Here is an 18,225-nt window from a genome sequence, read left to right as displayed (position 1 = left end):
TATAGTAAACAAAACGTGCAAGCAAATGGTTAAACTTCATTCTTTTCCAAGCCTCCATTTTCCCCTAGATCTTAATGTCTTTATTTGTTAATTGTACAGCATAATAATAGCAATGCTAATGATATCATCTTGAGGCAATGCTTTAAATAAATGGTTAGTTTCTTTTAAAACATACAAAGGCTTCATCACCAGTCTGTCTTTATTTACTGTATAAGTGGCACAGACAAGGAACCACTGATTAACTCTAGGTAACTTCAGCATCCTCCCACTCCCTATATCATTCTAAGATGAACAAGAATTCAATAAGAAAAAAATTAAAATTATATTCTATTTGAGAATACATAAATCTTAATATATGTTATATTCAACAAGGATGATATATATATATATATATATATATATACATACATATATATATCATCTTTGATATCCATTTTCAAAGACATTTAGTGACATTTTCAAGGCATTTCTCCATCTGCATCCATCCTATTGCAAACAATTTTCTGTGATTTTTCTGAATTTATTTAAGTATATAAAATATCATTTTATATATGTATAGTAAATGTGGAGGAGAGATGAGAATATCAGTGCACACATATGTGTGGCTATGTATGCATATATTCATGCATGTATATAGAAGCCAAAGGTCAGCCTTTGGTATCATTCCACAAGTGCTATTAACCTTTTATTTGACACATGCTTTCTTTATGGTCTGCTTCTTGTTTCTCAGGTGGGATTTTGGCCACCAAGCCTTGGATCCATGTCTCCTCCTTCCCAGTGCTGGGATTACAAACATACATCACTATATCTGGGTTTTAAAACATGGTCTCTGAGAATTGAACTCAGGTCTCTATGCTTACATGACATGCACCTTTCTGATTAAGGTACCTCCATAGCTCAAATCAGGATCACTGTAAGCAAACCAACTTTGTATATATTTTATTTGTATTCATATTTTCTTAATTAGTGACTTATATGGGAGAACACAGCCCGTTGTAAGTGGTGTTACTCCTGGTATGGTAGACCTGGGCATATATAAGAAAGCAGGCTGAGCAAGGCACGAGTAGCAAGAAAGTAAGTAAAACTCCTCCATAACCTCTACACTTGTTCCTCCCTCCAGATTCTTGACTTGAGTTCCTGTTCTGACTTCCCTGAATAATAGACTACAAACGGTAAGCTGAAATAAAACCTTTCATCCTCAAATTGATTTTGGTGATGGTGCTTATCACAGTAATAGGAACAGTAGAATTCCATATGTCTTTGTATATTTCTTTTCTTTTGGTTAGTCCTCCAACTGATTTCTAAATGTGACCCTGCCACCAGTAAGGCTCAGGGAAGATTGCAGAAGAGGAGGCAGAAAGACTGGAAAGAATGCAAGTGTTGAAGGATGGAGATTAGTGTTCTATAATACTGTCTTCTATACATGTCATAGCTAAAAGAGTTCACATTAACCCTGGTTCGCTACAGAAGGTCAAACCAACCAGTGATCCCCAGTTCTTCTGTGTTAGTGAGGTTTTGGGTGGTGGAGTGTTGCTGGGGTATAAAAGTTATTCTTTTTGAGGATGCGGGCACTACTAGGTTTTCCATGTTCCTGTTCGTGCACCCACACCCATGCACACAGGAGCAGGGTTAAGTGGACCTTGAGTTACAAAAGTGTGACATAACATTGAGAGGGGGAATACTGAGTAGAAATGAGGAGAGTTTGTAGAAGAAAGAGGGATAAAAGCAGTCATATTTTGTTATATACATGTATGAAAAATATAAGTATGAGCATACTAGCTACTTTTGCAGAAATAGTCTTATATATGAATATATAACATCGAAGCCAAAACCAAGGCAAGACTTGACTGAATTACTCAGTAAGTTAACTGTACATTTCCAGGTTTTGCTGTCTTACCAGCACTGAAAGATGAAATAAAATATGGGCTTCTTCAAACTTTCTGGACAGAATTAATGATTTCCCAGAGAAGAGACCAATTTTCTAGCAAGATTGAATAAAGCTAAGATCGTCTGTGGATGAATCAATAATTTACAAAAGAACACACTGAAATCTATTAACTTAGAATATCAATACCAGGAACAACAAATGTTGGAAGGAAACTTAAAAAAAATCTTGTTCTGTTTATAAATGATACCAGTGAATCAGAGGACATGTTTCTGGCCATAACTGTCAGAATTTCAGTATGAAACATGAGACTCAGTTTAAGTTATTCATTTTTCCTCAGTGGTATTTCAGCCCTTGGTTTTGTAAAGGCATTATGGCACACAATGTTTTAGATAAAATACTATAAAGAAAGCATCATTTATTAAATAGTCTACTTCTACAATTGTTAAACAAAACAAACTAGTGGATTTCTTGAATATTTCAGATGCCTCCATCCAGATAGTAAGCAGAGGTAAAGCTTGAGAAGTATTAGGTACAGGAGATATGTTTTAAACTTTAATTAATATACATTTCATGTTTGAGAATTTTCATGTGACATCTTAGTGTGTGGATATATTGTACATTGTTTAAGTCAGAGTAAACATATTTATTTCCTTACATTTTTATCATTTCTCTGTGTTAAAAATAATCTGTTTTGTTGTGAAATTGCTTTAATATTAAATCCTAAATTTGTTGATCTAGTATATTTCATAAAAATCCAGCAGTAAAATTAGACAGTTAAAAGAAAGAAAGTTGAATACAAGAAACCTATTGTGGGTATTTTAGAAGGGGAAAAAAATATCCACAGAGGAGATGCAGAGACAAAGTGTGGAGCAGAGTCTGAGAGAAAGACAATCCTAAAACTACCCACCTAGGGATCCATCCCATATACAGTTACAAAACCCAGACACTATTAGCAATGTTCCCAAGTGCTTGCTGACTGGAGCCTGATATAGCTGTCACCTGGGAGGCTCTGCTAGTGCATGACAAATACACAGGGGACACTCTCAGCCAGACATTGAACTGAGCACAGGGTCCCCAATGGAGGAGCTAGAGAAGGACCCAAGGAGCTGAAGGGGTTTGCAGCACCATAGGAGGGACAACAATATGAGCCACCCACTACTCCCAGAGCTCACAGGGACAAAAACATCAACCCGATAGTACACATGGAGTTATCCATGGCTCCAGACACATAGGTAGCAGAGGATGGCCTTGTTGGACATCAAATGCAGGAAAGGCCCTTGGTCATGGACAGGCTTGATGATGCAGTGTAGGGGAATACCAGGACAGGGAAGCAGGAGAGAGTTGACTGGGGAACAGGGGAGGAGGGATGGCTTATGGGACTTTGGGGGGGGGCAGGAAAAGGAAAACATTTGAAATGTAAATAAAGAATATATCCAATAAAAAAGAAAGAAAACTTAATTCAAGAATCTGGGAGATGAAACAAGGTTCTAAGAAGAAATAGTCTAGGGGTCATCGATGTCACATTTTGGACAGGAATTTGGTCTCATTCTGCCTGTCTTCTAATAATTAGAAGGAAGTTTAATTTAAAAATGAAAGGTTAGAGACCAGGAATACAAATCTATGCCTTAAAAGTAACATGTTTCATTGAGTGCAAAGTTGGCAAGTGATGAAATTGTGATGGTTAGCATCAAGTGTCACCTAATGGAATCTAGAACTATGTGGAAGAAAATGTCTCTGGGCATGCACTTGGATGATTATCTTCATTACAATTATTGATGAGGGAAGACTCATTCACTGCGAGTGGTACTATTCTCTATTGGCATCCTGTTCTGTGTTAGAGAAGGAGATGACCAACATGAATTTGCTTCTATGAGTTCCTTGCTATGGTGGACTGTAATGTGGTATGAGGTGCTAAATAATCCCTTTATCTTAAGTTTTAAAAAAAAGAAAGAAACCCATTGTGACTATCAGGTGGTACAGCTGTAAGTCAGCATGGATCATATCATCTAATTTAAATGGCCCTTATGAGGTTCACCAAATACTTGAGGCCCTTCTTCAATAGAGAGTATGAGGTTGAAGCTAAATAAATAACTTCAGGTCTCTCAATACATTTGTGGGAAGTGAAAACAAAAATACATTTTTCCCTAAAAGAATATCTGATAAAAAGAAATCTCAACTCTCTTGTTGGACATAAAGTGGTTTCTAGGAATCAACACTGAGATATTTAAATAGAAACAAATTAGAAGATTAGAGATGATATTAAATTCCACAGACACTTGGGTTTTAAAATGGAAGAACATTTCTGTTCTATAGTGGGTGAGGTTTCCTAGAGAAGCAGAATTGTGACAATAAAGAGCTCAAGCTCATACAGGGAATGGTAAACATGCAATGCTTTCCATGCTCAACATTTCCTGAAAATGCACACTGCTTACTCTTACTCTATGAATCTCTCATCCAATGATTCTTGGTCTTTAATGATGCATCAGATATATGTAGAACTGAGGGGCATGAATAGAAGACGTGTCTTAGAAATACCATCCTGAATAGATTTGGCATCACACCTTGTATCCAAATGTAAGCTCACAGTGTATTTCATGATGGAATTGCCACCAGGCAGTCAAAACAATATTAGCAAACCTACCCAATCCAACAGAAAGAAAACTATTCTATTACCAATATAAAAACACCTTTTATTTTCAATTCCATATCTTGCTCGGCAATCCTGTCTCTCCATGTATAAATCTCTCTTAACTCTCTCACATAATCTAATACACACACACACACACACACACACACACACACAACACACACACACACACACACACACACACACACACACACACACACACACACACACACACACGTGCATGCTGGACATATAAATACCATACTGCATTGTGCTCTTCTCCCATTTATGTGTTCTGAAGTATTGTTTATCTATCAGGACAATATATATAAGAAATACCCCTTCTTTACTTGGCTTCTTTCTCCAAATTGATAAAGGAAGGCTCACTAGAGTTACCATCCATTTTAGAGGTGTCTATGTGACCATCTGAATGTTGACAGGCAGGTAACTTTGCTTATAAAGTGATATTTAGGCTGGTTACCTTAAATTGTCACCACCTTCAATGTCCATCAATCTTATACGTCTATTCTTTCTATCCTGGAGAGCTAACCTTCAGGTTTCTATCAGTGTGCTCTCTTAACCTCTGAATGTGGCCTATGAGAAGATCCCATGCGAAATGGAAAACAGAAGAGTAAGGTTAAGTGATGTATCTCCTAACTGTCTCTGGCAAGGCTGCAAGGATTATCCATACTGCTTCCCCATTACCAATGGGTGGCTTCTTTGGATACTATAGTAACGACTCCCTCTCTTCTTTCAAGTCTTACTATTGAGTCCCAGAATACCACATTTTCAATTTTCCTAAAACTTCTTACACCTCTTTTGAGTAAATTACACAATTCCTATACTGGGCTATTCACCACACAGCTTTCAAATTGTATCCTTAATCTTCATGGAAATGAGATAAGAGAAATGAAAACTGACATTATTAATATACAAATAAAATGTTTAGACCCCAAATATAAAAATAAAAACCACCTTTACATATATATTTTGTATACATAAATATGCTCCCTTATAACAAATTGATGCCATGCTTTGACAGTACATAGAGAAATGAGATTTTTACTCCCAAGAAAATATGTTCCCCTTTTGACAAAAAAGAACAAATGAAAAAGAAAAACTGTCTAGTATCATACATTATAATTGCTTATGAATTTTCCATATGTATGCTCAAAGAGTTGTTTTAACCTCTTAAATGAAAGTGTGCACTAAATAGAGCCATCATTTGATGTATTCATCATGTAGAAATGGAAAGTTGGGTATACACTTTAGGACAAGACTTAAAGAGGGCACAGCTTCCCACATGAATTGGCCTAGTTATTGTTCTGGCTGGTGAGCCATACTAGACTACAGGGGATGGTGCATAAGGGTAATTTCCCCTTTTCTGAGAAGGGGAGGGGATAACAGAATGAGGGATTTGTGAGGGTGGGACAGGGAAAAGAAGAGGAAAGGGGGCTGTGATTGAAATATAAAGTGAATAAATAAATAAATAAATAAACAAATAGAAAAAACATCGACTTTATTCCTAAATCTCCTCCACACTTCTGAATAACACTCAGATACTTAAATCTTTTGTTCATATCAGTCCTTGAGGGGCTTATACGTGTTACAATTATCTATAATCAGTCATAAATATCCAGAACAGCCCTCTCAGGCAGGTAGTCCATGAACACATACTGAAGCCATAGTGCTTTCAGTGTCTTTGATCAGACTATAATGTATGAAAAAAATCAGTGAAAAACATAAATATTGCTTCGCAAAATCATGTTAAGAAGCTTGATGGATATTTTTCTCTTTCTAATGCTCTATTCAAATAATTGTGTAATCTAACACTACAGGAAATTATCTATTATACATTATAACATTATTAAGAATAAACTAATGGCTATTATTTTCTTACTCTAAACCTAATGACTACAACTAGAATACTGTCCAATTATTAAGTGCAAAGACACCTTAATATATCTGTCATTAACTTTTTAATTTCTATTTCTTAAAATTAAACTTCAGATTCATCAGCAACATAGATCAATTTGTCCTTCAAGATAGGAAGAGAAAGAAAGCTCTCTTGAACTCAGCACAAGATGGTTAGACTTTTAGTAAGAAATTAAATATATATGGCATTACTCATCATTAACTAAGGACTTACACAATACTTTCTCAATGACTACATGATGGGCCTCTATTTCTTATGCTCTTAAACTCCCATGTTGCAGAGATCAAATGCTTTCTTTAAAACACTTACTGTAAAATTGGAAATCAATTAGATGTGTTTGTGTAATGAACCTTGCACCAACAGTAAGCAGGCAAGAGGATATATCAGAAACAAAAGTAATAGCAACAGTGAAAAGCAGGATCTCCCTTTCATAGGGTGAGTGAAATTTAGTCTGCAATTTTTACTTAGTTTATTATTTTAGACAAATCTGATGTAATAATCATGGGTGGTATTTGAAAGGAGAAGTATAATGCCTTCATACAAATGGCTCCCTCTTGGCTTCATATTTAGGCACTTCAAATAACCCTTTTACATTAAAAATGTTCCCACTGAACTAATAAAGGAAAGGCTAAGTGAGATACATAGCATTTGCTGTGCAATCACTAGCAATAGAATAGAATGTGCTGGAATGTGTCTAATTGGTTTCTTCCAATTTAAAAAAAAACCAACATCTAAAAGAATATACTCATGAAGGACAAGTTCTGATAATCACAGTAAATGCTATGTTAAATAATGCAAGGATGGTAGTAATAACTCACAGTATTGATAATAGCCCCTCATTTGTGATTTATTACTCTTTTATTAAAATATATTAACCATAACAAGATTTATTCAATATTTTAATGAATTTAAATAATGTGCTTCGATCATGTGTATCATTTTTTACCTTTTCATACCTGCTTATCCCCTTTCATTTCACAACTAGTCCCCCTTCTAATTTTATCTTTATTTTTGTTATTGACTTATTGAATGAAAGAGATCAGTTATAGGATATGGGCACCTTAACAGTGACTGTATCAGTGAAGAAAATGTTTCTTTCTGGCCCACCGACCATTAGCTACCAATATATTTTCAGGTAGGGGTGAGGTCTCAGAGCCTCAAAAAAACCTTCATTCCTCCATCACTGCATTCATTTATTATTATTATTATTCATGTGTGTGATGTGTGTGTATGTGTGCACATGCCTACCAGCATTATGTGGATTTCTGAGCATGTGCATGGCACAATGCTTCTATGGAGACGAAAGACTTTTGGGAAGTCTGTTATTTCTTTTTACTATTGTCTTTAGGGTTCTTACTGACCATGTGGTGGAATGTTGAATATAAAATCTTATTTAAGTAACTGTAACTACTTACTTAGATGAAAACAATTTTAATAGATGAAACAAATAAAATGCACAACACCACATGCCTCATTTGAGTCTCAGAATAAGCCAAATGATTCAGTTTAAGGCACATGAACATACAAGACATTAATAAGCATGAAGTTATCTTTTCTCAAAGCTGGCTAAACCACAACATAAACTTGAATCTTCGAGACCCAGGTCCAGGTCTCTTTGCACAGTGCTATTCTGTTCCTATGCAACGGGGAGTGACATACTGCTAAAGCTTTTGACATGTGCTTTTAAAGAAATCATTATGATCCTACATCAGATAGAGGGCTAATATCCAATATATATAAAGAACTCAAGAAGTTAGACTCCAGAAAACCAAACAACCCTATTAAAAAATGGGGTACAGAGTTAAACAAAGAATTCTCACCTGAAGAACTTCGGATGGCGGAGAAGCATCTTAAAAAATGCTCAACTTCATTAGTCATTAGGGAAATGCAAATCAAAACAACCCTAAGATTTCATCTTACACCAGTCAGAATGGCTAAGATTAAAAATTCAGGAGACAGCAGGTGTTGGAGAGGGTATGGAGAAAGAGGAACACTCCTCCACTGCTGGTGGGGTTGCAAATTGGTACAACCACTCTGGAAATCAGTGTGGCGGTTCCTCTGAAAACTGGGCACCTCACTTCCAGAAGATCCTGCTATACCACTCCTGGGCATATACCCAGAGGATTCCCCACCATGTAATAAGGATACATGCTCTACTATGTTCATAGCAGCCCTATTTATAATTGCCAGATGCTGGAAAGAATCCAGGTATCCCTCAACAGAAGAGTGGATGCAAAAAATGTGGTATATCTACACAATGGAGTACTATTCAGCCATTAGAAACAATGAATTCATGAAATTCTTAGGCAAATGGATGGAGCTAGAGAACATCATACTAAGTGAGGTAACCCAGACTCAAAAGGTGAATCATGGTATGCACCCACTAATAAGTGGATATTAACCTAGAAACCTGGAATACCCAAAACATAATCCACACATCAAATGAGGTACAAGAAGAAAGGAGGAGTGGCCTCTTGTTCTGGAAAGACTCAGTGAAGCAGTATTCGGCAAAACCAAATCTGGGAAGTGGGAAGGGGTGGGTGGGAGGACAGGGGAAGAGAAAGGGGCTTATTGGACTTTCGGGGAGTGGGGGGCTAGAAAAGGGGAAATCATTTGAAATGTAAATAAAGAATTATATCGAATTAAAAAAAAGAAATCATTATAATATTTTGGGTTCTTTCTTCTGATACAAACTATAATTCCTGACACGTATTCAGCAAGACTAGGCAAAGATTGGGGGCTGGTGTAATCAGATGGACTGATGTTCATACAGCACACAAAAACTAAAGTAAATCGTGATATAATCTGTGGGCTTCAGGTGTTTAAATCTTCATTAATACCATTCTTGAACAAAACAGCTACATGTAAATTTCTTTTTGTTACCCACATGTTTACCTGCAATTGTCTTGTTCTTTAAAACTCACTCAGTGAACTGGGTGTGGTGAGACAAACCTTTAATCCAAACTCTTGAGAGGCAGAGGCAGACAGATCTCTGTGAGATCAAGGGCATACTGGTTTATCAATTGAGTTCCAGAACAGTCAGAACTGTTACATGCCTAAAAATCTATCTAAAAAAAAAAAAAAAACAACCAGACAACCACACACAAACAAAACAACAAAACAGAGCCACTCAGTGGGTCACAAAACAAAAGAAAAGACATAAATGGGAAGTGAACTTTTACAGAAGAGTGTGAGCTTGACAGGGTAGGAGATGAGAGGAATTAAAATGCTTTTTTTACCTGGATAAAACATCAAGAAAAATTTAACTAATTGAAACAAACCTCCAACACTTCGGATTGACATGTTCTAGACTAGAAAGAATGTTCTCAAATAAGTTTCAGAGAAAATAACTGATAAGCCTTACTATTAATTCCACCAAGTGTTTTAATGTGAGATGAGAAATGAATACAAAACAGAAGCCACAGCACTGTAATTTGAGCCATGATAGTAGAAAGCTAATTTAAGAAATACATTAGTCAGGGAATTTCAGACAAGAGTTTTGAATATTATTAAAATCAGGCCATACTTACATTACTGTACCTAAAGTGGAATTTGTTCTAATCTGTAATTAAAGCCTGAACAATTTGAGAGAGAGAATATTCATTGAATTCTATGTTTCAATAAATATTTACAAATTAGTTCTCCTTTGGAAATAGAAGTGTGTGTAATGACCAAAATTCAGACATGTTAATAAAGGAAAATTCTTTTGATTCTAAGTCCCCTGGTAACTACTTCCATTTCTTAGAGATAACCAATATTCTCTTCTGTATCTTTTAGATATTTTAATGCATATACAATCAAGGTTTATATATAGATATTATATGTACATTAGAAAGGAAATGTATAAGCAAACTGAAAACACTTTGTAAAGTGTTTTTTAATGTGTTCTAAAGTATTGCTTTCTTATTTTCAATCATCTAATTTTCTTTCTATTGCTTCTCTCTCATAGTTTTCCTCTAGTTTCCCCATATTTCTAGTGTCTTCCATTTTCAGTATATAGCTAAGGACAAAAAATTTTTTTCCTAATAGAAACGACAATCATCTTGTAATTGAGCATGGCTCTAGTCCACTTGAAATAAGTGATGTTGCCATCATTTTAAAAATCGATGTCTCAAAAACAGTACATGCTGCATTTATATACTTCATGTTTTTACACTGAAACTTACAGCTAACTGTAAAGCAAGCATTTTACATTTTCTAACAATTACTCTAATGCTTCAACACTGACATTATTCCTTTGGACTTTTCTCCCCATTCCAAGACTTAAAAAATGAATTTACCTCAAACCTGTTGATTAATTCTGGGAAATCCTAAATTAAAGCAGAGTAAGAATTCTTTTAGGAAAGTGATCGTGCAATGGATATTTCATATGATTTCATAGTTTTTACCGAGGTAACTGAGACAGTGTTTTCTGCAGTTGCTAATAAAATGGAGATCTCAGACTAGCCAAGGTTTTGGTACACTTTGGGATGCCTGAGGGCTTTTACTACTTTCTGCAGACTCATGCTTCACACTTAGAAGCATCCTATCCTTCATTTTTAGAATTCAATGTAATGTCCGTGTGACCAAATAAATGGTTATGGTTGGTTACTTTATTCCTAAAGAGAAAGGTATCATTTTCACCTGTCTCAGCTGAACAGGGATTGATATTCATATCTGAACTTCAACTGAACTGTGCTACAGTTTCCAAAGGTCAAAGCCTGAAGATGTTTGGTTTCCTGGAAGAGGATCAAGCTGCTCTAACTACATGTGAAATATTTCTTTAGCATCTAACTCATTGGAAATTTCAGAAAGCTATAGTGAGTGCAAATGTAGGTTTTAACGTTATACATCCCAGTTTCAAACATAGATCTCTAGATATGAGAAAAATAGTTTGCATGGAAAGCTCAAAGACTGGAATATTACTTCCTAATATTATTTATTCCAAATTCTATCCCCCAGTTCACTGCACTGCAATGTATTTGTTCCCATTGGGATGAAATTCAGAATTTAACTTGAAGTTAATTTTATTTTCAAAGGAAATTGTATTGAAAGAGATAAAGGCTTTGTTTCAAAATGAGAGAAAGAGAACTAATGCATTTTATCCATGTTTGAGCATTTCATTAAATGCTTAGTGTTGAAGGTAACATTTTCAAGGTACAATAATAGTGACAAAGGCAAATGTGATAGGATGATAGAACAAAGCACCATGATAAATCAACTAAAATGAGACCAGTCACCCAAGTGGAGGAAAGAAGTTTCACTGTTGATACAGAATTAACCATTTTCTATGGTCTTAGGACATGGTAATTGTGAATGGGAATACTTGTGGTATTTTTTTTTCTGTGCAGAGAAATTTGAAAATTTAAGTTTTGACAGGGTCTGATTTGCATCTCTATGGATCTTACAGATATAATTCAATTGGCAACTCTGACACATGATTTTGTTTATACACTTGTGCCTCAGCACATCAGAAAAGTTATTTTTCCCTATAGTTTCTAAGAATGTTTCTCCATTATAGGGATTAAGACTGAATCATTTCTTGTTTCTTTCCCTAGTTTGCATCTATCTTCCTTCATATATGTATGTCCATTATGACATCTTTCAAAATCCATCAGGCAAAGGGAATAGACATGCAATATTTTCCTGACTTGAAAGTACATTGGGAATAAAAGCTTTCCAATAGAAAAAAGTTATATATTTATATTTGGTTTTCTTGCTTCCAATGCAAAGGGGTGGGGAAAGCAGAGAAAACTCCTAAGATTTCCTAAGGCTCCTTGAGTAGCCATTGACCTTCTCTTAGTAGCCCATATTTGGCATGGCTTTTGTTGTTATGGTAAAAATTTGTCTTTCTCTCTTCTTCTCAATCAATATCAAGATAATCATGTTTATTATTATCATAACCATTTTTATCATAACCATTATTATCATAACCATTTTGCTTTAGAAGTCTCTCCCTATTCTAGATGCAATTGCATCTCTTAATTGCTCTTCAACATACTATGTAAATTTTCTGATTTACATTTACAAAGATAAGCACTGTAGTTTTCTTCCTAGGTTATTGATGCTCCATGTTTCCAATTATTTTTCAATCTTAATTTTCTTCTTGACACTAATTTAAGAGCATTTTTATTTGTCACTATGTCTACTGCTGTCCAAATTCCCACTCTCAACATCTAGTAGGTTAATTAGAAGCAATCATTTTCACAATTAAATCTGCATTTTTTTCTCTTCTTATTTTCTCATTCTACTGAAAGGGATGAGTTATTTGCGTTAAAATTCCAAAAAAATTCCTGTGTGTATATGTAAAACAGGATACCATCTTGTCTTCTTAAGTAGAGTGTAGAGTAGATTAATGATGCATAAATATGCATATTCATCTTATTAGATATAAAATGTTCCAGTAGAGTCCAAGGATAAGAAATTATTTTACCTTAAAATATTAGAAAATCATTTACATTGAAATACCAAGCTCCCTAAACAAAGAATATCTTGGAAAGATGTCAAGTAATTGACCTGATCTATGGTCAATCTAGATAGATGGTCTATCTAAATAAGGTTGACGGGGAATAATAACCGTGTTGGTTGTAGAGGAGAGTTAAAGAAAAAAAGACAAAACTCAATAACATTCATCCACTTTAGAAATGAAAGTGATATTCCTTTTCATTTATCTTAAATCAGTCTTTTAAAAGTTCTGTATTTTTGTCTTTACATAATTACTAGATCACGAAGAGGCAACTTTGCACTAACTCTAGCCTCCTTGTTCAATAGTCTTTTAGAACTATAACTGTCATTTGTAAAGTTTGACATCCACAGAAGACACAGTATAGGAAATAACTTGTGAAAAATCATAATTCATTCTATGTGCTCACTAAACATTACACAGTCACACATATGCTTGTATGATACTGATCACACAAATGACACTGTGACACTGTCAAATATCACTATATTTGACAGTGATACGAGTTACTCTAATCAGGCAAAAATACTTATGAACTTGAGAAGTTTTCCTTATCTGGATAAAATGAGGCTTTCTGTGAAGGGCTTAGTAGGAAATTATCTCTCCAGTATGAGGGACCGTCTTGTATTATATCCATAGTATGCCATGGTATTTGATATCAAATACTATACACACTCATATAACATCTTCTTTTCCACATTGAATGTTTTGTGGTCATACACCTGTTTCTTCTCTCAGTTTTCCAAAGCGCCCAGCACTTAGTATTGCACATATTGTTTAGTTTCTATATATGTGAATGAGCTGACTCCTGGCTTGTGAATAATATAACTTCTTTTCAAATATTGAATTTCTGAGAACTGTTCACAAAATTGTAGAAAATTGAATGAACTTACAAATTTTCTTCAGGAAAACGGAACTTAGCTGTCTTTTTAAGAAACAATGTCAATTAAAAGGATACTTGTTTGCCAGAATTATGATGTACAATCTTATGGAATGTGTTCAAATTGGGTATATTCAGAGGCATTACATTTAAAGAAGAATTCAATTTTGAGTTTAGTTTTCATGCTAATATTTGCCAATAATAGGAATCAAAACTCCAGGAAAGTGACATGAATAAATTACTGATGAATAAAACCAAAGTGATGCATGTATTGCTACATAATAGTTAGATTTAAAGTATTCCCCTTAATAAAATATCATAAACATTTCACAGTGTATTATGTTACACTCAACAATTTAGAAAAGACACTTGCTGTTTAAAATATGTACTAAAAACAATATTATCAGAACAATTCGATTCTAACAACAATTGCTTCTTTACTACCATTTTTCTGATTTAAAATAAACAGAATTAAATGGAAAAATCAATTATTTCTACATACCAATAACTGTATTTTGTAATGTTAAAAAAGCAAAACCAAAATTAATCGTTTATTTTCTTCCAATTAAACCTAAAAGTATTCACCAGCTCTGGCAGGTGTATTTTAGAATCCCGTAACATTTCTTTTCATCAATTTCAAATAAATAATTTCAAATCAACAATTGGAGCATATAAGTAACTTAGAATTGAAAGTATCTGATATATTAAATTAAAGCCTTTTCTAACAGAGTTCAAAAGTTAGAGGCCCGAAAGAGTACAAAACAGCATGTATTCAAAGTTTGCAGTGACATAGATATTGAAAACAACTGAGTATTTTGGTGTACCCATTGAACTGGTGGGTGTCTTCCTAGATGTTCATGCAAGCAAACTGTCATCTGTTCTAGTATTCACTTTCAGCCACAGTCCAATTTAAGACAAAATAAGGATTGTGACAATAATCTCTGCCACTAGGGTTACTTGTATTATAGAATAAAACTAAGGAAAGTTTTTGAAAATGACAAGTGCTAAGTAATATGTAAAATGTTTAAATCTAGAAGTATTTAAAATAAGGCCAATATTAAACAAATGACAGGCTTGCTGATTCTTTTTTTTTACAGTGAGCCTGAAAGTGTACAATGAAAATATACTTCAGTGCAAAGTATTCCTACACCTGAAACATTTCACAAAGCTGCAACGTAAGTTTTCACTGGAACCTACCTTTAAAATTTGGCCTGATTCTTGCATCATATCCTGATGTTCTTCCCATTAATTTATCCAAGAAATCTGAAGGAGATAGGGTCTGCGAGGGATGTTTTCCAGACCTGGAGTCATGGTCTTTGCAGAAAGCTTCCCTAAACATATTATTAACTCTTTTAGTACGAATTACCCTTTCATTTTTCTGAGCACTAATGCAGAGCATTTAAACCACATTTTGCATAAGATGGTTAATATAATAACAAGAAGAAAAATAGAAAAATTTGAGGTCTTGATCAACTTCTCAACTTGAACATTCTTTAAAGTTAACTTCAACTAATGAGAAGAATAATTCCTGAGCAATGTCAACCAAGTTTCTGAACTTTGATTATATTTTGTTTAAGGTGGGATAATGTTTATTGATTCAGGTGCCAGATTTGTGGATGTATAAAGGATTTTTGTTTTTCGAATTATCAGAGAACTGAAGACAGTTATTTAAATTCATATAATAATGTAATATCAATTCTTCATTGCTTTAAAAATTGCTAGAACCTTTCAACTTTAAGCTTATCTTTTACCATTTATGAGAAATAAATAATAACAAGATGGACTGAATAGTACAATTAATTATTACATGCATATTTTCTCACTTGCTGCCATTCTATTACAGCTATCAGCAGTAGTCTTTTCCAATGTGTTATCTGAAAAAAGAATCTTCACTTGGAATTTTACCACCATTTTAAAAAGGATCAATAATGAGTATGCTACTTGAATTATTTTTTTAGTTCTTATTCATATATGAACATGTACATTGCTGATTCTCTAATAAAGTATTAATGGAATATCATTTCTAAAGCATTGAACCTTTTATACTACCAAAAACAGGAAAAGGTAATGGGAAAATTTCTCAGATTTTTTTATATCCATATTAGCAATCATGAAGAGTATATCAAAATCACATATTTGTTTTATAAGAAGATAAATTCTTTCATGATACATTGGTAGTTGACTGAATGTCACTAAAGTGTTGGTGTATACATATATGTATATATATATAGTGCATATATATATATATGTATATATATGCATGTGTTTCAAATATTTGTTACTTCTGCCATTAAGATAATACAACAATCATACCAGGTTTTCAAATCAGAGGCATTAATAATAAGTGCAAAGATGATATGAATATTTGGTGGGAGTTAAAAATTGATATAGTCACCCAGAAATACTCACATTTCCATATGCAGATTCCTCTGATTAACTGAGTATTATTTTACTATGATGGTGGTTGGAGTAAGGCTGAGGATGATGATGATGATGATGTTGATGATAATGATGATGGTGGTGGTGGTGGTGGTGATGATTCTAATAAAAACCCAGCCTACAATCTTTCTTAATGATTGTAAGAGGTGTAAACCTGAAAAGGTCATAGGGTGTTTTCCCAGTACCCATAGCATTATTTCTCCTGGTTCTGTGAAAAAATAGCATAAATCTTTTAAAACATTAAATGACCTATATTTTGTTTAAATAGCATTATTTTATGTCTAGCTGTCTTAGACTCTATGTCATTAACTGGATATTTCACTCACTGGCAATAAAATTGATATTTTGAAGTATCAATTGATTTCACAATTAGTAAATTATGTAGAGAATACAAGCATGCAAATACGACATCTCACTTGTTTTAATTATCCACACCCCATTTCTCATACAGGCATAAGTACAAAGATTTCATTTTTAATTAAATTTTGATATGTAATTAACTCTCAAATAGACTGAATAGGATAGAGATGTATAAAGATATTTACTACTTGAAAAAAATTCTAAATCATAGACTTCACAGTACGATTTAAGTTAGTGAAATATAACAGAAGTCCCAAGTTGGCTGAGAATCAGCATTCTTATTTATTTTACATAAAATGAGCATGCTCTTGGGAAATTAATCCAATCACTTCCACCATATGAAAAGAGGAACATTGCACCCAATAATCCCTTTAAATGACTTCCAGAAAATTTTGAAAGCAAAAGATATCAAGCTTATACTGAAATGTAAAGAGCACACAACTCACTAGTCTAATCTTAATATCACATTGACTGTGAAAATGTATGTCAAAATGCATAGAGTGCAGCTATGCAACATAAAACTTGCTTTTGTGAACATTTGCCTCCATCCCACCATAATTAAGCTTTTTAAATGAACAAAAGAAAGCAAACTCTCCTCTCCAACATTGAAATAGTAGGATTCCGGGAACAGACAGACAGATCATTACATACTTTCTCTTTCAAACAGTTTTCATGTGGAAAATATAAGCATGCAAAATCATTTCACCTACCTGAAGTGGTTTGTCCCTAAGAAAAATGCAAACAAGGCTGTCAAAATGTTCACTAGCTGCCGGTTCATTCCTGTTTCTGTGATGCTTGTTGAAAATATCCCGAAATGATTCCAGAAAGAAGACTAGGACAAAGTGCCTATTTATTGTCCAGACTCAAAATCTGGCACGAATTTAGTTTCCTTGAAAATCAAAAAGAGATTTGGGGTTGTACAGTTTGCAGAGAAAAAACAAAAAGTGCCAGTCTTGGGCATCATGGTCAGGTCAAACCAAGGTTCAGAACCATTAGTTAGCCCAGGAAAGACAAAGCCTCAGAACTGATGAATCCCCTAGCTGCTTTTCCTGAATAATAAAAATGCTGTTACCTTAATCGCATCACCATGCAAAGGGGGCTGGTGACAATGCCACGCTGGAAGTCAGGCTGCTGTAGCTTTTGTTTTATATCTTTTCTATTCAGCAAAGCCCCTTTCCTTAGGAAATGTTCTCTTTTTTTAAAAAGAAGTTGTAAATGAGGGAGAAGAAAAGACTCTGTGTACTGGAGTGCTTGGGGGAAAGAGGGAAAAAAATGCTGCGATCCTGTGCTGGAATGAGGGCTACAGAAAGAGACGGAGACGTGATCTTACCCAGCCTATAAATTTCAGCACTCGGACAGCTCCTAGCTCTGAAGTGCGCATGTTTCCTTTTTCAGTAGCTTGGGGCGGGGGTCGGAGAGAGGCATTTGCGAGGAGATGCGCTGGCTGTTAAAATGCAGAGTGACTGATTCTGTGGTGAGCGGCTACTGAAAGGGGTGCGATAACAACTATGACTAGAGTCTGTGAAGAGGGAAAAGGTGAGGCTGGGGTCGAGCTCGTAGAAATGCTAGTCTGCCTGTGGGTAGGCGGGAAAGGAGTTTGAAGCAGAAGAGACTGAAAGAGGATTAAAAGTACCAGAAAAGTAAACTAGGGAAA

The 18,225-nt window shown here is 34.5% G+C and overlaps 1 protein-coding gene across 2 annotated transcripts in view; it reads right to left on the bottom strand.

Annotated features, from left to right (window-relative positions):
* The window catches only part of Glra2 (glycine receptor alpha 2), a 222,396-nt gene extending 205,047 nt beyond the window's left edge, over positions 1–17,349 (bottom strand). For both annotated transcript variants that reach the window (XM_052171530.1, XM_052171528.1), the window contains exons 1-2: positions 17,282–17,349; positions 14,970–15,103 (exon numbers count right to left, since the gene is read on the bottom strand). In XM_052171530.1, the coding sequence (XP_052027490.1) occupies positions 14,970–15,103; positions 17,282–17,349 (202 nt within the window). The remainder of the gene's footprint in view (positions 1–14,969; positions 15,104–17,281) is intronic.
* Between the last annotated feature and the right edge of the window lie 876 nt (positions 17,350–18,225).

Source organism: Apodemus sylvaticus, chromosome X (genome assembly GCF_947179515.1).
Source record: "Apodemus sylvaticus chromosome X, mApoSyl1.1, whole genome shotgun sequence".
NCBI classification, from domain to species: Eukaryota; Metazoa; Chordata; class Mammalia; order Rodentia; family Muridae; genus Apodemus; species Apodemus sylvaticus.
The sequence above is the reverse complement of the archived record's forward strand: the minus strand, read 5'-3'. Positions and strand labels throughout refer to the sequence as shown.